Source organism: Polypterus senegalus, chromosome 1, assembly GCF_016835505.1.
Source record: "Polypterus senegalus isolate Bchr_013 chromosome 1, ASM1683550v1, whole genome shotgun sequence".
NCBI classification, from domain to species: domain Eukaryota; kingdom Metazoa; phylum Chordata; class Cladistia; order Polypteriformes; family Polypteridae; genus Polypterus; species Polypterus senegalus.
Window position 1 is genome coordinate 219,928,196 of NC_053154.1, and position 21,329 is coordinate 219,949,524.

The 21,329-nt window shown below is 35.6% G+C and overlaps 1 protein-coding gene across 2 annotated transcripts in view; it reads right to left on the reverse strand.

Moving 5' to 3' along the window:
- Positions 1-21,329, reverse strand: part of LOC120539274 (glutamate receptor ionotropic, delta-1-like) — a 1,446,518-nt gene that overhangs the window by 841,418 nt on the left and 583,771 nt on the right. For both annotated transcript variants that reach the window (XM_039769204.1, XM_039769195.1), the window contains exon 3: positions 14,166-14,450. In XM_039769204.1, coding sequence (XP_039625138.1) covers positions 14,166-14,450 — 285 coding nt within the window. The remainder of the gene's footprint in view (positions 1-14,165; positions 14,451-21,329) is intronic.

Consider the following 21,329-nt stretch of genomic DNA (forward strand, 5'->3'; position numbering starts at 1 on the left):
AGTAATAAAATACAGGACATGACAAAAGAATTTAAATCAAACATGTATTGTATGAAATTTTTAGTAAATATATAATAATTTGTCTGTGTGTGTATATATGTATATATATATATATATATATATATATATATATATATATCTATCTACATAGGTCTATATATAGGTCATATATATATATATATATATATCTACATAGGTCTATACATAGGTCATATATATATATATATATATATATATATATATATATTTTGTCAGGGATGCCGGGGTGATGACCCGGCCGGGACACCTTGAGGGACCAGAAGAGGGTGTGTGTCCACCTTGGATCACGTGGGGGCCACCACCCTGGTTGGGGGCCACGGGTTGAGGGTTTGGAAGCCCAGCCCTGTAGGGGCCAGTGGTCACAGCCAGGGGGCACCCCATGCCTTGGGAACCCTGGACCTCAGCACTTCCGCCACACCAGGAAGTGCTGGGGGGAAGAGAAGCAGGGACACCCGAAATGCTTCCGGGAGTACAGCCGGCACTACCGCCACACGGGGGCGTGTCAGCGGGTGATTGCCGGGGAGCACCTGGAGCATATCCGGGTGAAGATAAATGGGGCCGCCTCCCTTCATTCAAGGCTGGAGTTGGGTGGAAGTAGGACAAAGCAGGAGAAGCAAGAGTGGAGGCGGCCCTAAGAAAGGCATAGTGTGTGGCCAGGACTTTGGGGGTTTGTGTGTGCACTTTTGAACATTGTAAATAGACTTGTAAATAAATGTGTGGTGGTGGAAAACAACATGTCTGCCTGTCTGTGCCCGGGTTCCATTCACAATATATATATATATATATAGGTCTTATCACAATCTGAAATTCGGTTGGTTACCATGTGGGTGGTCAGCCAGCTGGCAGACATTTAGAACGTCCTCTCAGTTGCGAGAAGACCTGGTAACAACTCAGATATCACATTGTGATCAGGCCTATGCATATAATACTCCAATTTACACCGTGTCAAATATGTGAACCAGCCACTGTGGCACAACATCTGAGGCTTTGTCTCGGGTGTTGAAGTTTGATCCCCACAAAGCGATAACAGAGTGAATTATTAAATATAAGAAAAAGGATTTAATGTAACTCGAGGGTTAATTGCATTTAACTTAAAGCTTAAGCACATGTAGACCCTGCCTCATCTCCGAGAAGATACCAACATAATTTTCCAAGGTTAGGATGAGGTAAATGAGTAATGAGCACCCTACCAGAAAGCGGGGATAAACTAAAGGGAACACCCATACACCCCTTCTATGAAGTTGTGCTAAGATCAATAGGACAATCTGCAAAACATTACTCTTAACGAAGCGGTGTTCAGAATAATGGTAGAAATTACTGGTGGCTTTAGTTGATTAGAGGAGGTAATATAGTCCTGCATATTAAGAGTCAGATGATGTGATAAGGTGATGTAATTAGAAGTATAAAAACAAATTAATTATTTAATTAATTGCTCACTCCACGGCCTGAGACATTTGTGCATAACTCTGTGAAAATAAAGAAATGTTCTGCATCCTCTTCTGGGCTCTGTGACTGCCTCTTTTGAAAACAGAAGGAAGTTTTTTCCATTACAACGTGGGGAATATAAAAACTCCAGCGGCAGAAAATTACACTCTAGGGGTTCCAAGACCAAAAGACTGCCTCGCACCCTTCGGGTGTACTCTTGTACATAAATGTGATGTCTATCCAAATAACACATTCCTAAGAGGAACACCTTGTTTAGTTTTCTTGGTACTCAGTTCACTGGAAATAATGTCACAAGGTAAAGAATACGTATAAAACTGATCATACGAGAAAATGTAATATTTTCATTATGTAGCTGTATGTTTCAGGTGATTCCCTCCATAGAAAATAACTGGTCTTCTCATCAAAATCTTTGGTTCACCCACATGAGAATGTGAATTGAATCTATCCTGGGCTTACTCTTCCCAACTGTAAAAGATGCTTTCACAGTACAGACATTTTTAACAGTGGGTTGAAGTGTTACTCATTCTATGCTTATGCTTAAGTTAAAGAAAAAACAAATGGAATATAAACAAATTCTTCTTTATGCCTTGAAATTAAGTGTTTTTCAATGGAATGTCCATAGTGATTCAATGCCATGATATTTTTTAGAAAATCTTAAGAGAGCTAGAATTCACAGGGAAAAGTTTTAGGATTCTGTGTAGTTTGTCTATTGACTTTGCTTACTACTTCTCTTTTATGTGTAGTTCTATTTTCTGCAACTTATTATGCCACAAAATCAAGAGGATAATAAAGTTAAAGTGTCTGATTCAGGCTATATGTTTGCTTCTACCATTCCAGATATACATGATATACATTATATTAATACTTATAAATAGTTTATATTTTGTGCTCACTAAAACATTAACCAGAATGTTCAGTATATACCCATCAGCATAAAAACATAATTAACCAGAATGTGTGTATACATCAATATTGAAAGCAACAAATTAAATGTCAACATAAACACTTTTTTTTCAAGAATAAGTGTTGACTTCAGAATTGCTATGTATTAGAAGCACTTATGTTGGAAACAAGCCACAATGTAGCTGATTGTCTTAACAAGATAAAAAATGTGTAAAACATGATAGTTTATTTAATTCTTCAATTATAATAAACAAGACAACAAATTATAGTATAATATATTTGAATAGAGATGTATGGAATTCAACATTCTAGTGTTAACATTATTTACACTAGGATAACTAGACCTTGTTATTAGGAAGGATTGCACAGACTGAGTGGAAGAAGGTGCAGTGAAGGGTCAACAAAACTGTTTTTGTTTTTTTTTGGGAGGAGTTGGAGGTTTGTATATTTTTATTATAATTTTCATTGGAGGTCTACAACATTTTCTGTCAAAGATGAGTCTCCAATTCATGCTTTTGGAGACGTACTGCAATGCTGTGGAGTAATGATGGGCTGATGTCATTTTTGCAAATGAGAGAGAAGCAGGTGAGAGTTGTTGTTTCCTGTGGTGTAAGAGTTGATTAAAAATGTGTTTTACTCCTAAAAACGTATTTTGATTGCCATTAAGGAGACGTGTGGGAATTTTTAAAGCTTTTTTCTTTCCATTCAGCAGGGTTCTTTGCTTTTTTACACTTTCACAGGAAAAAGAGCAGCTTGGTGTATGGGGTGTGTTTGGAAAAGTTACTGATTATGTGTTATGTGTACTTGTTCTTGATATTTGTATTCACACTAGCATCACCAAGGCAGAGTAGTAAGCAGCAGTAGCTGACGATGGCATCTCTGTAAGTAAATAACCAGCGTAGTAGCGATAAATTAGTTATAAATACCAGAAACACCATTTCCTTATTGGGGAAAAAAAAGAAAGACAACGGTTGACTTCAATGTGGTAGAGGAAGGTTCAGCGGTATGAGGTTGCCCTCTTTAAGACACAGATTGGGCACAAACGAAGTAGCAGTCAAGGCAGTAACAAGTTAACTAGCAGCGGATATTAAATAAGCACGTTTTTCTAGCGATCAGAAAAGTAGAGCAGTTATGAGGCTGACAGTGTAGAGATTCATTAATAAAAAGGAGTACAAATGGTGTGATTGGAGGGTTTTTAAGTAAGGAGTAATAAGGGCATAATTAAGGAGAATTGTCAGAGAAAAGTAAAGTTAACCTCATACGAAGAAACAAATAGCATGTAGTCGAGGTGGAGAATACTACAGGAGCTTAATGAGTCAGAAGGTGTAAAATAAATGTAGCAGTTCTTTAATATAATTACTTTGGCTTAATTTTTTTTTGTTTTACAGTTTAAATTAAATCATTTATTTTTAATAAAATAAAAATGTTAAGTCAGTTTTAGTATTCCTAACTAATAAATTGATAATGAGGCCAGTGCATTGCAAGTCCTGTTGGATGATGGACTTTTTAGATGACAACTTGGAGTAGCAAGTCGTCTATGAGGGTTACATTTGCAGGAGATGCCAGATGATCCAGAACCCTGAGCTCAGGGTTGTTGAATTGAAGGAGAAGGAACTGGCTGGCCTGCATTGTAGTAGAGAATTGGTGGATCTGGCCCAGGTGCCTTTTAGTGTGGACCCTTAAGGTAGAGTGGGAGGAGATTCCAGACCAGACAGGTAGAGATAGGCAGGTCATGATCACAAGCCGCAATCTAAAGGGTGCACACTGCCTGGGGGCACCAACTGCAGAATTGAAAGTGTCAAACCAGGCTAAAATAACAAAGATGGGGATGAGTATAACATAGAGGGATACACATTTTTAGAAAGGGCAAACAGAATAGAAAAGGAGGTGGGGTTATATATTCAACCTGCTGTCAGTTCTCAGGAAATTGGCAGACAGGTCGGGAATATCTTGGCCAAGCTTCATTCCATTATACCTGCTGTGCTGTAAACCATTAGCTAACTGAGAAGGTGCTACATCCAGTTTTTATATGGTGTGGGTATACATATGTAAAACATAACATATTTTTATCAACATAAAAACACAACTTGTGTCAGTGCCTGGTTCTCCTAATGTAATCAGATCACTTTACTGCACTCATATTGCAATAAAGAGAATCTAGCGAGAGTGAAGCTGCTTTTGTTAACTGTAATCAGTTACAGTGTATGTATACACAAGACATATGTGATGCTAAGATAAGACTGACAAATATCATGTCTCTGTGGCCTGGGTCAACTAGTGATACATTTATCTTGAGGCAAACTAGTTTTGGCAGAAATGATGGTATTGTACGTGGTGGCTGGCTTATTAATAAGGTAACTAGCTGAACCCTCAGTTTTTCATATTTTTATCAGCATTTATGTCATTACATGTGTCAGGTGATAGTGGCCACCCGCTCATGTGCTCGTACCTTACCCCTTTCTCAGAACCCCATAACACAGAGGAAAGGTGCTATAATTCAACACACGATCTGCATGTTCAGCTGCAGAGAACAGCCAGATGCTTTTGAAAGCAGGTGGCAGAGTCTGGACTTGTCAGGAGGAAGGGAGGCACATTTACAAGATGAGTGTCACTTAAAAAAGTAAATGGATAGAAATGTGTATAGAAGGCTTTATGACTCTGATTTTTTTCTTAGCGTACACATTTTCCTGGTTTTTGCCATGCACATATTTTCACAATCAAACATTTTATAAATGAGCCTCCAAGAGGTCAAAAGTACCAAAATAGCCAAACAAAATCAAAGTAAAAAAAATATGGAAACCCTATGTCCCTCTCACAAACCAGCAAGAGCTGAATGACAGGGGTCTACAAAGATGACTTCCCTTCTTGGGCAATCCAAAAAACAAAGGAGCATCTGTTAAAAGTTTTGTCTCATGAGAGATATAGGAAGTTGATTCTTTTTTGATAGTCTGCAGCTTTGTTTAAAATCCTAATCTTTCTTGGGTGAATGCTTTGTGATTGGCTTCTGTCCCTCATAAGGTCAGGAGATTCTTGGATAAGCTACTAGAGGCGGCAACTGCATTAGCAGAAATTTCAGCAGCAGAAGGACTGGAATGCTCAGTAAGAGGGTGTGGGTTGCACCGTTTAGCCGCTGCTGGCAAATGAAAGGAGATAATCACTTATTTGTTCATAATGCGTATGATTGGAATCTTGACATTTTTGAATTATTTGTTGCTACAAATATTCAAAATATCAGGAGCAGAACCTTTGTTTTGCCATACACAACTTGCTTTAGTTTCTAACTGTATAATTAGTTAAATGCCTGTGTCAGTAATCCAATGATTGTCAAATATGGGATGCCTACAGAGACACCATGAGGAAAATTTCTTAAATGCAGCCTGACAGCTTATTATCTGACATGCCAAAAAAAACGAAGGTTTGTATTATAAATGGCTTTGTATTAATTAGTGTGACATCGAACTCTACAAGAAAAAAGGCTCCTGTATACTGTTAGCCTGCAGTGTGTTACTCTTGGTTATGGTAGCGCAGAATTATCAGCAGACAGAATATATTTCTTTCTTCACATAGCAGTATTCTTGAAAACAATTTTGACACAGTGAGTCTACAAATCATCTCATAAAAAATAAATTGCTCTGTTTTTCACAGCTTATGAACAAATTCTGTCATTGTGGAACACAAAACTTTTGTTTCCTTGCCAAAATACATGTTCTTGGCAGTTGGATTTTAATCTGAGTGTTCATGATTTTATGGACTAGCAATTAATTTGTGAATGAAAGTTTATTGAAAAGATTTGACCTTTGCACAGGGTCACAAGAAATCCTTCATGGTTTTAATTAAAGAATAATATATTTTATAATGAAATAACGAACTAATGTTGTTATAGACTTGGGACACATTTGGGTCAATTGTGACGCATAATGGCATTCAATTAACTCATCAAAACTTGTTTTCTTTTAAATCTTATCTTTTAACTGAAGTACATAATTAACAAAAGAAATTTCAATTATAGTCTTACATTTTACAATGGAAATACCACATAAATAACTCATTTCACCAAATGTCAGCATAGATTCTCCGCAGGATGCAGCTTAATAATCAAAATAATCTTATTTAGATTCTGTCATGTGCCATTAAGTATGTAATATGTTTTTGAATATTATGACATTGATGGTGATTATTTAAGAAGTAGCTTCACTAGAAATGTTGCTTGCTCATTTCTCTGTGAGGAGAAGATATAGAATTGTTTTTATTTGGATGTATTCTTCATATTGAAAACATATCTTTATAGTGATAATATTAATCTGCCATGTCAATACTTTAATCATAAAATAAATCTGCAGTCAATGCAGTAAATATTAATTAAAAATCTGAGAGAATTACAGCCACAGCTTTAATCAGATCTAAGAGGATTTATTACTCATTTATTCATCTTCTGAACTTGCTTATATCAACACAGGTTTCAACAGCGCTGAAATCTATCACAAGCGCAAGACAGGAATGAGCACTGGATGGGACACCAGTTCATCACAGGGTACACTCGTTCGTGCATCCACACTAACTCACTCACTCCTTCAGGTCTAGTTTAATGATGTCAATCAGCCAGACACAAGTCTAGAGTATTGGAAACTGTAGTGCATTTTAATTTTAAATTGGATTCTAAAGACAACTGCATTTAAAGTCATTTTGTTTTTATTAGACAGAAGGATAGTTTTTCTGTTTGAAATAGATGCCTTGTCTTAAAACAAACTGAATCAGTAAATCAAGTTAAATCTGAGCAAACAAAAAAAAGGATCAAAATACTCACATTTGCCAAATGTAAAAAAAGTCAAGATATTCTGAAATTTCAAAAATCACCCTAAAGTTAAAGAATTAAGTTAAAACAAAAGCTTTAATATTCAATTTACCTAAGTTGATATATTGCAAATGATTAAAAAGTGCAGGTACAGTTCATTAATTTTTTTTAAAAATTAAGTATTCTATTCTATACTTGTGTTTAAAAATATAAATACCATAAAGATGGCTCATCAGTTGTCATGATGGTTAAGTTTTTTTTTTTTAATATACATGATTTTGTATCCTTTTGTTAATATATATAATCAAGAAAATTTAACAAATTGAGCTTGATTAGACTTCGCCTACAATACTGATCTTCCAAGTTCATTATTACAGTATGTACTGTATTTGGTAATAACTTAGCTCATGGACATGCTACAATCAGAAAACAGATTTATGCTCTGGTAAGAATTATTTTGATGGCAAATTAAAGAACAGCTGTTTCAGAAAATGGATTGACTAAATCAATGGAAGATGAACATATGAATTCTGAATTAATGGAAAATGAAAATATTGATTCCAGCTGAAGCGTTGATCATTTAGATTCACTGTTCTTATTTAACTTTTAATATTCAGAATTATTTTGCTTTTAAAATGGGCTTTCACTTCTTGAGGCCCTGACTTTGAATATGCAGGTTTAACAATTCCATTTATTAAAGGACATTTATTTAAGTATACATTTGATTCTACAAAAGCAAGTGAATAAATATCAGATAGATTTCATAATAACATCATTGCATAAATATTTTATGTCTATAGTATTTTTCAATATTGTTCATTGTTTCAGCCACTTTGAATTCTCCTTGCTGAAACATATACAGTACTTTTCACTGATTGTACTTTTTCATAGAAATTAAATTACACTGTTGTGTGTTGTACATTTTTGTAGTGTACTTTTCATGAAGCTTCTTGAAAAAGGTGAATGGGCTTGTCATGAATCTGGCAGGAACAGCTTGTGTATCTCTCATACCTTATTGTTACGGAAACCCACCTATTTGAAACCTTTGACACTACATAGGGGACTTACTGCGGAAGTGATTAATAAAAGAGAAAGGTAATTTAGCCTTCTAAAGAATCTCCTTCATACTTTAAAAAAGACAGATTTCTCATATTCTACCACCTTTCTACAATTTTGTCTCTCTTTTCAACATAAGATTAAAGCTCTCACAACCTAGTTGCTTTTTATTGTGTTCATTCTTTTATTTCCACTTATATCTCTTTTTTCTCATTGCCATCTTGCCTGTATTTCTTTCTGATGTTACTGACCTTGTCTCTAATTCTAGGTCTACTAAAGGTGCACTTTTTATTTATGCCTTTATCGAGTCCTGTTGGAATGATTTTATTCTTTTCATACTATCTGTTTGTTACTTCAGTTTGGTTTAAACTCTACTGGAATGAAGCTTGTAAAAGTTGTCACAGCAATAAATAAAAAAATCACATTACTTACTTTTAATTCAATATGAAATCTATATTATTTTTTGTGATCATCAACTCTTTCAGTTTTTCCTTCTTGGATAGGACTCCAGCACCACTCTGAAATGTATTATATGTATGCTAGACTGATGGTGAGATATAAACCTGTGGATGTCTGCCAATAACACTTCATCAGCTTGATTAAATAAATTGTTTTGATGATGAATTAGTTCCTTGCAACTCCCTTTCAAAAGGGTCTCTAAAGGTTCTATTTTTAGATGATATCAGAATGCTTCCATCAGGATATTATGTTCACTGAGATGCCCATATGCTGATGTGAAGATGACTCCAAAGTTTACTTCTGCTATGGGTAAGCAGGTTGCATGCATCAATAACTTTAGTGCTTGCAAATCTTCACTTCATTGTAAACTAATAACATACAATTACTCCCTGCCAATTTTTAGAAACAGCTTAAGAAGGTGTACAGTACGCATTCACTCAGTGTTGATTCTTGCTAATTATCTCTTTCAATGTAAGTTATACTTAAGAGAACCCTGACCTTTGCTGAGCTGTTGATACCATTTCTTCCATCTATGAAATTTTTCAAAGATTGTCCTTACTTCTCTGTTACAGGTGTATTTCTGTCACATGTTCATTACACTCTAGTAAGATATACTTTTTCAGTTATCTATGTTTGTGAAAAATGCATTGGAAGTCAATGTAATCAGAATGTTGCTGTTAGGTTGTGGACTCTTTTAAAATATTTTGACATCACTTATCCTCAGTACCATATCATGTTCATTATTTTGTTATCAATGTTGTGTAAAATAATGCTACTGATGTACTTACTCCATATACTGTAAACTTGGTAGACTGTTGACAAGCTTTAATGTTGATATTTAATCTATTTCAGCTTCATCTGCGTAATTTTCGGCAAATGTTCTCTTGCCCTTGAGGTTTGTACACTTTAAAACTCTTTGTAAATATGTTTAAGGGACAGCAATTGTTATAATGTTCACATCAAGGTTCACAATTCATCTGGCATCTTTTTGTAAATTAAGTAACTTATGTAATTGTAATCTTAGCTTCTTTCAAACTAAGTGGTCAATCTGTTTTTTTATTTTTTTTACATGAAAGCTCTAACTTTTGAAAGTTGTGTCCAAAGTGGTTCCATATTTTCTGAGCTTATCTTGTGCTACAACATAAATTATATTTCTTATTTTCTCCATATTTCATATATGACGTAGTGTTTCCCTGAAGAAAATCATCTTAAAATATATTTTGATATCTCTACAACATATTTTGAGAATTTTTGGAATACAGTAATCCCTCCTCGATCACGGGAGTTGCATTCCAGAACCCCCTGCAATAGATGAAAATTCGCGAAGTACAAACCATATGTTTGTATGGTTATTTTTAGATATTTTAAGCCCTTATAAACTCTCCCACACTGTTAACATTATTAGAGCCCTCTAGACATGAATTAACACCCTTTAGTCAAACGTGTAAACTGTGCTCCATGACAAGACAGAGATGACAGTTCTTTCTCACAATTAAAAGAATTAAAACATATCTTCCTCTTCAAAGAATACGTGTCAGGAGCAGAGAATGTCAGAGAGAGAGAGCGAGAGAAAAGCAAACAATCAAAAAATCAATACGTGCTTTTAAGTATGCCGAAGCACCGCGATAAAGCGGCATTTTGTAGAGGAGTGTCCGTATCCACTAGGCAAACAGCCACTGTGTAAACAGCCCCTCTGCTCACACCCCCTCCGTCAGGCAGAGAGAATGTCAGAGAAAGACCGAGAAAATCAAACAATCCGCTCGGGGAAGCACATCGTATATCATTGAGAAGTTTTAGTTAATATGTAATACATGCTCTGATTGGGTAGCTTCTAAGCCATCTGCCAATAGCGTCCCTTGTATGAAATCAACTGGGCAAACAAACTGAGGAAGCATGTACCATAAATTAAAAGACCCATTGTCCGCAGAAATCCGCGAACCAGCAAAAAATCCGTGATATATATTTGGATGTGCTTACATTTAAAATCCGCGATAGAGTGAAGCCACGAAAGTAAAAGCGCGATATAGCGAGGGATCACTGTATGTTTATGTTTCTTTAGTAAATAATTTGTGTACAGTGTAATTTGAAATGGACAGATACTTATGAAATTGTATGGACAACTTACATAAGAGCTTATGAAATTTTCTTTGAATTCCAAATAGTCAACTTTGAATTTTAAAAGTTCAAATTTCTAAAGCCAATACCAACAGCAGATTAACCGTGGCTCAGAGGTTCACATAATTTGGCATAAAAATTAGGGCTTTGAAAAAAAGACATTTGTCAATTTTGACTTCAATGTCAAACACTGAGTTTTAAAAGTTCTATATTTTAAAACTCAGTGGTGGTACTGAATCTTGCTTATGCTTTGGTGAAATCACGCCTTACCCTGTACTTGGGGTGTAAATAAGAAGTAAGGCATAGTAGATGGTTGATACTTTCTGATTTGCAACATAAAATAAACGTTGATTAATTTAGGGATTATAAACCTTGTGACTCAAAATAGGGCCTGTGCAAAAAGACTGATTGGCAATCTACAGCACTACATAAATAAAACATGATTGGAGACAATTAATACGTGATCATTACCCAAAATGTGAATGAACAGCATGTCAGCTAACACTAACAAGCAAAAAACACATACGATACAAATTAAGATTTGAAAACTGAGACCCTCAGTTTAATTGAAATTGAAGGCTAATCTAAAATAACCTAACAAATCCCTTAATACAAATAATGGCAGTGGAGGCCCAGAATTTATCCGAGCAGCATGAGGCACAGAGCAGGGCCCACTCACACACGCCCACATTAGTTCAAATCTAAATGAACTTGTACATCTTTGAAGATACAGGAGGCAGACTAGAGTTTAGTTCCAGATAGTTTCATAATCAGTAAGTCATTTTTACCTTTAATTGATCCCATTGTTTAATTAGCTGACCTTTTTCCCTTCTTTTATTTTATATTCAGAAATGTGTAGTAGTATGAGATGTCTATTTATAGGATATTAGGATTTTTTCCCCCACATCATTATATGTTTAATTCTGCTTTTTCATTATAATTAATTTTTTTCTGTAGAGTTTGCTCTCTTAATTGTACTGACAACTAATGGTGAGTGGAGTAGACACCAATTCAAACAACAGTGAAAAATAAAGAACAGCTGTAGCTACTTCAGTGTTACCTAATTGTGTACTTATTAACAAATAATGACTAACTAGACAAGAACAAAATATTAAAAAACAAGGTAAACAGAATTAAATCATCCCTGGCTAAAGAACATAAATGTTTGCTTCATTCACTAATAAATTAACATAGGTAGTTTGTAGTTTCTGGATTGGCACAAGAAGAACATAGAAATAGCTTGCCTAATTATGGTAGAAGTTAAAGAAAGCAATCGGATGTAAACCAGCAGCCATGGGAGGTCCCAGCACTATACTTGAAAACCACTACAGCAAACAGTTAAATATGAACTTAAGACTTTTTAAATCAGACATTTAATTAAGGACACAAACACTGTATCTTATCTGAGAATTAAACAGAAAATATCACCTTATTAGCAGCATCGCCTTAATATTACCTAAAGACATCAACGTGCCATGAGAAAATTAGATACAAACAATATCACACCAGGGCATGAGCCTGTTAGTTGAAGTTAATCTAACAACAAATTGACATTAAAATGTTAATTGAAGATGACAGCATGTCATTACGCGGTCAGCTAATAACATCAATGTGAAGATATTTATATGCTAAAAAGTTAGTGGAGTAAATTAACACATATGTATCAAGTCAAGTGAGGATATCAACATGTCATGAAAATGTTGACTAAGGATATATTACTAAAGTGAAAGACCTCAGCATGTGAATTTTGCAGTCAATTATATTAACATATCATACCATTCTAGTGTCATTTGAGGATATGGATATAGCATAGGGCAAATTAATTGAAAACAAGTGTTTTAAAATTATTGTTGAATATATAATAAAAGATCAGATTAATTTTACTTATATAAAGTAAGCATTTAGAAATGTACTATTGCTACACAGAAAAACACACTCATATAAATAAACAATTTATTTACATATACTGACATATTTTGCTCAACCTCCTTGGACAAAACATTCTGGAAGCAGAATTGGGAAGTCAAGCAAAATGACACCTTTTATTGGCTAACTAAAAAGTTTACAATATGCAAGGTTTTGTGGCAACTCAGGCCCCTTCTTCAGGCAAGATGTGAAGCAGAGGGAAAATCTGAAGAAACTAAGAATTTAAGATGCCTCAGATGCATTTAAAGATTACTTTATACATTAGAGTTGATAAAACTCTGTGGTACTAGGGTGTTGTACCGTATTAGCCATTATGAATGTAGAGAAAAGCCAAGCAAAATGACACCTTTTATTGGCTAACTAAAAAGATTACAATATGCCAGCTTTCGAGTCAACTTGAGTACAACAAGACATGACATTATGCTTTAACCAGCTTCTCTTTACTAGCATCAATTCAGAAATGGGAGTGCTGCTCATGCACCTTCCTGCTAGCTGCTTTAGAACAAGAAATAATCTAAAGTGCTCAATGCATACCTCACTGAAAAAAAGCATTACAGAAAACAATAATGTCTACTTCACATCCTTTAAGATACACACAAACATATATCCAACATGGCCACTTAGCACTTATAAAATAAATTAGTAAAAGTGCTGAAATGCACATAGTAACATTTGCCAATAAGCATTGAAATTGCAGACTGCTTATGCTTTTCACACCTAGAAAACTGCAGATGAAATCAATAACCTAATAAATGATTTATTTTTGAGCCAATATCTTACATCCATCCATCCATTTTCCTAACCCGCTGAATCCAAATACAGGGTCACGGGGGTCTGCTGGAGCCAATCCCAGCCAACACAGGGCACAAGGCAGGAACCAATCCTGGGCAGGGTCCCAACCCACCGCAGGACACACACCCACACACCAATCATACACTAGTGCCCATTTAGAATCGCCAATCCACCTAACCTGCATGTCTTTGGATTGTGGGAGGAAACCGGAGCACCCGGAGGAAACCCACGCAGACACGGGAGAACATGCAAACTCACGCAGGGAGGACCCGGGAAGCGAACCCAGGTCTCCTAACTGCGAGGCAGCAGCGCTACCACTGCGCCACCGTGCCGCCCATCTGACATCCAAGTTCTTTCAATTTTTATGGAGTTTTGGTTTAGAAATAGCATAAAAATAAAAAAGATAAAACAATAGAAAGTAATAGGGACCAGCATTTTCAGTGATTTGCCCCTAGCTACAACAGCAACAGTGAACAAGAAACCAATATATAGTATTGGGCACTAACAACACAGCATTGAAAGTCACATGTAATCTTGTAAGTACTGACAATCAGAAAATGTAGCAAATTAAGTAGCATGCTTACCTATTACATATCCACCTCAAATAAGCAAACTGTAAAATCATTTAATTACTCACCATATTCACTGTCATAAAAAACAATAAATTTTTGCCAGCGGAGCTCAGTGACCAATTTTAACATGACATCATTGAGTCGCACTGGTGGCCGGGCTGCCAGTGTGTACTTCTCTCCATCAGGACTTGGGTTGAGCTGACAGGCTGTCCGAGGGGAGCCTCCATTGTTCCTCTGGACAAAAAGATGGGGGATATGCATGGCATCAGTCAGTGATTGCAGGGCGTTAGCTGATGCACAGCCTGTGGAGGTCACTAATGCCAGGATGCCTTGGGTCATCAGATCACAAGCTAAGGAGAAAAAAGTAAAAAAACATCTTTGGTTAGTTCAACGGCTTCTACTGAAAATACCAAACTAAAACTATAGACACAATGGATAACAATACCATATATATAAATAATCTACTTTATCAGTTAAGGGACTGTGAAGTACCAGATACAAAACAGGAACCAGTTCTAAACTGGTCACAATTAACAAAAAACAGAATCCCTAGAGAAATGTAGCTTACAGAGAAGCAGTACATGGTTTCTTGGTAAGCAGTATATACTACTGCACCACTCCACAAAAAAAAAAAAAATACAGTATAAAATTATTTTACATTGTAAAATATTTTTGTAGCATATTTCAGGTTAGTTTTTCTTTGTGTGTTCATCCTAAATCCCAAATACATTCATTTTAGATCATTTAGTTGCATTAACTTGTGTGGGTTGAGTGTGCTCTTTAATGGGCTGGTGTCCTTTCCAGGTTTGGCTACTGCCATGTCATAAATTCTAGGATAATCCCCAGTAAATCTGGAATGAAATAAAAGCATGTTGATGATGTTTAGATAGATCACGTATGAATCAACTATAAAAAGAGCCATATGATTCTTAAACTCACACCAAAACAACTTTATATTAAAGTTTTGACAGGATGACATTTAGTACCCAAGATAAAAATAGAATGGTGTGATGCAGAGTTTATGCATAAAAGATGACAAAGCCACTCACTAGATGTGTATTAATACCAGTGGCTTTGTTAATATTAGATCAGTCAGATCTAATATCTGTTTATACCAAGTAATAACAAGATATGAAGCTGTCACTAGCCAAGGGTAAAATCTTCCCTCAAAACAATGTACAAGTGTCCTTTAAGAATGCTTATGTTTGCTAATCATAACAAACCCTAGATAATAAGGAAAACATAACATTTTCAAACTAACTTAATGTAATACATTGCAGCATTGGGTGCAAAACAGAAAATGGCCTTTAATTGGACACAATTCCATCACAGGGTCTTAACTTAAAATTTTTGAGAAAAAACACAGATTGAAAGAAGAATCCCCTTTGTCTTTAAAACTACAGTAAGTCATATGCTGACTCAGCCTCTCTTCGGCACTGCCATGATCAGGGCAGATTTAATCCCCCGTATCATCTGCATCATCTGTTCCTCCTAGAGAATATTTAAGAATCATCTAGGTCAACCATATGTTACAGTTCCTTCAGCATGTTCAGGGACTGCTCTTGGGACTCTTGCCAGTGCCTGGTAAGCATCTTCAACAAGTGGTGTCCCAGGAACATACTTAAAAACTGTTAAAACTATCTTAGCAGCTCTTTTAAATCCATAGCAGTAGAGGTTGTGCATCCAAAATTTTCACAAATTCTAGAACTTCTCAAGTTCATGAAGAATGCTCCAAGCAACCGTATGTAGCATTTCTTTCACCTTCTTATCCTATGATCTCATTTTCTTGGTTACTACACAGAATTAACGACCACTGATGAATTTTAGACAGCCACTCAACATCAAAACACCACTATCTGTTGATGCTCTCCCCAACTTACTCCCTACTGGTAAACATATAGCAACACTTTTATAAGGCAGAAACATGACTTTAGATTTTGAGGTGATGATTCTAATTCTGACTGCACCATGCTTGGCTGCAGACTGCTTTGGCCAAGTACCTGGCAACATATGTAAAGATGCAACTTACAAAGCCCCAAAACTGTTTTCCAGTGTTCAGGTGTATGTTAACATAGACTTGAAGAAAGTCACAAACAAAAGAGGAAATAACACATCCTTGAAAACATTCTATGGCCACATTAAACTGTTAGGAATTAATGACAAAAATGGGCATGCACCTCTTGCTATACAAATACAAGGATAGAATGACACAGAAGAACAGTAAAGGACATTATACTTTAGTGGCTTTTACGGCAAGAGATCTTGAGGTATGCAGTCAAAAGCATTCTACAATTACACAAAGGACAAACAGAATTGCCAAACTCCCATGACTCCCTTAACATCTATACTAGAATAAGAATAGATTTAGTGTGCTATTGTCTGAATAGACTCTACATTCTTAGTCCTATCTCTTAACATTAACTGTACTAACATATTGATAAAGTTATTTGATTCATATTACACCACAAAGGCTCGCTTAAGAAGCCAATATTGGGTCTTATATTTTTTGTTTCCGTTTAATAAATAAAGAAGGGTGCATAACTGCTATTGCTATAATTAATATAGTCATAGCTAATTTTTCTGTCTCTGATCATTTATTTGATAAGGTATTATTTCATACAGTAGTTTGCAACAGCCAAAAGAGCTTAAGTGCCAAATTATGTAATGACAGTATTAATTTATTGAAAAATGTTCATCACAGAGAAGTAAAAAAACAACATCCATAATCTGATACAAAAAGAGAATACTGTAGCTGGTAAGGATTAGCAATGAGATGAGATCAGAGATCAGGGAGAAATATGGACATCAGTTTGCTTTCTTATGAATAATATTACTCTTCAGCGGTAAACCATCACCAGTACATAATCAAATGAGATCCCTTACAGAGTTCAACTCTGCTTCTGTAACTATCTTGAGTTAACAACAAGAAAAGTTTTTACTCATGCTTGTAAAAGTAAAGTTTTAAGGTATAATACATATTTGTAATTTTGTTGCACACCGATAATAGCATTTAAAAAACACAGTTATCTAAAAGTAGATTAGGTAAGCTTGATCATGGATCACTGGAAGATGTACTGAAATTAAAAATAGAAATAATGCTGCATGCATTTAAATTTAATTTTGTTTTATCAAATTGCTTCTTTTCAAGCACTAAAATAAATCTTCACTATAAACCTATCCTTATAATTTTGTGTAATCTTTGTAACTTAAAATTTGTGAAGTGATAACAAAAAATCCTTTATTTTCTAATCAGTTGCATAGACTGGGTATTTATTCTGTATACTGCAATGCATTCTAAATTACAGATTTATTTTCTCATAAAATTAAACCAAATAGATAAAAATATTAAAGAATACTTGAATACTTATTCCATTGTAAATTAGTCTAAAGATGACACAGATAGGTTGTCTGCCTGGAACTGGATTTGCAAGAATTATGAAGTTATTGTGACACATGATGGATGATTTCTTCAGAAGTGAGGGAAATGCACTGTAGTCAGTGTGCACCTCACACTAGTGTACAAGTCTACAGGCCTCAAGAGAGCAGCACATTCAAGCAGTGTGACCAGTACTTTGGAAGTAAAACCTCTGAAGGATCAGAGTCAGAGTGAGATCTGGTAAGAATGCAAAGGAAGTCCTCCAGGATAGTAGAGGAAGGCAAATTACTAGAAGAGCCTAATCCTGAACTACTAAGACGAACGGGTCCATAGAGGACTGACCTGAGACCAGAATTGGAGATATGTGTGGCACAATCTCTTTAACTGTAAAAAAGCATCATGTCCTTTTAAGAGGGCACATGTACAAGAAACTTCTGTAGAGACATTTTCCTTTAACAGCTACTCAGTGTTCAGAAATGCCATTAGGAGTGGACTTAAAAGCTGCTTCTTGCCAAGTCAAAAGGAGATGTGGTTCGGATGTGTTAAAGCGGGAAAGTGACTCCACCAAAAGCACACGAGAAAATGCCACTCATTGCTTCACACTTCTCACACTAGACAAAAAATACCATTAATATCAATTACTAGCAAGTAATTAATTTGTAATAAAAGTGCCAGGGCTTTCTGATAAGGGTGGTATGCCGAAAATCATGCACTGTTTTCGAAAAATTCTGTTGTACTTGCTATGTTATTTTCATTTGCTTAATTGAATTGGGTCTTGTTATAATGTGTTGTTTTCAAATTAAATGAATAAAAATTTCAAAAAAGAATATATATATATATATAAAATATAGAAAGAATATATATATATATATGTCTTAAATTTAAAACACATTTGATTTGAAGAGTGTTTATGATCCCTCCTTTGACATCAAAATAGGATAATTTTTTGCTGCCTCCTGCAAAGGCATTTAAATGGATGCTGCATTGTAACAATTGACAGAACAGGCCTTCTGCATGCATTTTCTAGTTAGCACAAGGCATCAAATAAAAGCACACACATATATACTGTGTAATCATTGGCAGAAATGTTGCTACACAGAGATTCAAAGCCTGTGAACAACTCTGCCAAGATGCTTAATTGTGTTTCCATCCACAAAAACAGATTTCTGTCATGTTCCTGATTACTAGGCAAGTGTTAACTTGATTGTTTATTCTACATGTAAGTCTATCTCATTCACCAAGTGAAAGGGAAAGGGGACGGGGGAGGGGGGTTAGGTTATTGCTTTCATTTTGCAAATTCTATTATAGAGTAAGTCATAGAAATCCGTGCTGGAAGCTCTCTAATGAAGCCCGTTTCACCTCTACCACAATCATGAGTCACAACAGTCAGGCTGAGTTCAATTTTTATTACTGTCTTTCAGTCTGGTGGAGGAACGAAAAGATGAAGCTTTGAAGGCTATTTGTTCTTAATATTCAGAAACATACCTGGCACTCACTGTCACAGATTCATTTATTTCACTTTATGAGTCTGAATGCACTTATTTAGTTTTATGCTTTTCATTTTTTTCTACACATTTGCTTTTGAATATAGGAAAATACGGTGCTTTCCTATTCTTTTGGGTGCTGCCTAGGAGGTTTAAGGCTTATTTTCAAAAACTATTAAGGCACTGTGCACAAAAATGAAAACAGAGCTTCATTAATCATACCTACTACACTCATTCTGGACCTAGCAAGTTGTGAAATCTCACATATAACAGAGCGAACTGGAACCATGAGTAAAAACTGATCTAGTATCGGAGTTGTTTAGTGCTGCCACTTCAAACTGATTAGTGTCTCTTATTTTGACTACTGGTAAAGCTGATATTTTATATAGTAAATGCACTGTATATAAAGCAATAAAAGGTAATTTAAACTCTCTGATATCCATCCATTATCCAACCTGCTATATCCTAACTACAGGGTCATGGGAGCCAATCCCAGCCAACACAGGAAACAAACCCTGGGCAGGGTGCCAGCCCACCGCTGGGCATACACACACACACACACCAAGGACAATTTAGAATTGCCAAAGCACCTAACCTGCATGTCTTTGGACCGTGGGAGGAAACTGGAGTATCCGGAGGAAACCCACACAGACATGTGAAGAACATGCACACTCCACACAGGGAGGACCTGGGAAGCGAACCCAGGTCTCCTAACTGCGAGGCAGAAGTGCTACCCACTGCACCACCGTGCCGCCACTCTCTAATACATAAAAGAAATTTTAGGCTCATGTCAGGTAGAAGATATTAGTAATATTCGCCATTAATTCCTTAACCTAATAAAGTATGTAATGCACTGTTAACATTCAATAACTGTATTACGATGTAGTTAACCGATCACAAATTCAACAGCTATCACTCTAAATACCAAGCCTTAATCAACCATAACTAATTAAGTATCTAGCTTTAGAGTGCATTGCTTTAACCCTAATGTATACTATAATATATAATGTACAGAGCATCAGACACAATTTTTTGACTCTCAAAGATTACCCGGAGACCACATTTACTTTTATAAAGACACGTATTAACATTTTATAAAAATATGCAACAAAAGAGCACATCTGATTTCCATATTACATAATACTAAGGTACTAAGGTCCTTTTAATAAAAGAGATAACTGAAATAAAATCCTTGTTGAACTCAAAACTCGTGAAGATTCCCAGCAAAAAAAAAAACTAAAACATAATATTAAATAATTTAACTAGAGAATGAAGTGTCATGGGTATCAACCTCTGCAGTTTTCTCTTCTTTCTTATATTAAATATACTGTACATTTATAAAGAAGACTGGAGGCTGCCTCTTGTCTTCAGTTGTATGTAACAGACATGATCAAAATTATTATTGATATTGTCTGCAACGTCTGAAAACTTGCAAGGATTGCATTTAATCCAAAAATGTATAGAGTATAACATGAAAATATTCACAACTTATTTTAATATTTTTGTTACATTTATTAGTCAATGCCATTTATCCATCCGTCATCTTTTCCGTCTTTGTCCAAAACACAGTTGTGGCAGCAGAGGTCCATTTTTATGCAAGGAAGAACCTGAAATAACCACCAGAGGGCACACTTCACACACACCCTCACTCAATCACATTGGAACAATTTATCATTGCCAATTGAACTAATGCAGCAATCTGGGGTATGACTGGAGCTCTAATAGAAAAATAAAACACACAGGGAGAGCAGGCAAATGATCAACCAGACTGAACAGGAGGAGGCCTCAAGAGGAGCCGTAAGGCAATTTTCAATTATCATGTACCACCATCAAAAACTAATTATTTTACTGTTGACAGACAAGGGGTAGTGAAATCATAAACATTCAATATTTCAAAAGTGATATTTACTGCATTGTACTGGGTAAGGTCTTTCCTTGGTGTTCAGCTTTTTTTTACAAAGATAGTATGCATTGTCTTTACCTTAGCCTTTTAGCTCATAAAGCTAATCAAAAAATAATAGAATGGGCAGAGTATAATAAACATTTCTGTACAACCCATCTTTACCTGTATGGGTATGGAAATAAGCTGGTACACTACAGCGTATGCAGAACTGGATATAATGTAGGCTCCACAATACCATATTGTACCAGCTAAACATTTTGTTAGGGATGCATGGCAGACATTCAGCCTATTCAGCCATGACAACTCTGTCAGAGATTGGGGATTTTCTCTGACATTAAAGGAACTGTGGCTCAGGTGGGAAGAGATGTAGTGTGATAATCTGTATCAGAGGGGAGCAGATTCCTTTTGCTTCTTTCTTCTCTTTCCCCTGACAATTTTGCAATAACTACATTTACAAGCTTACAGT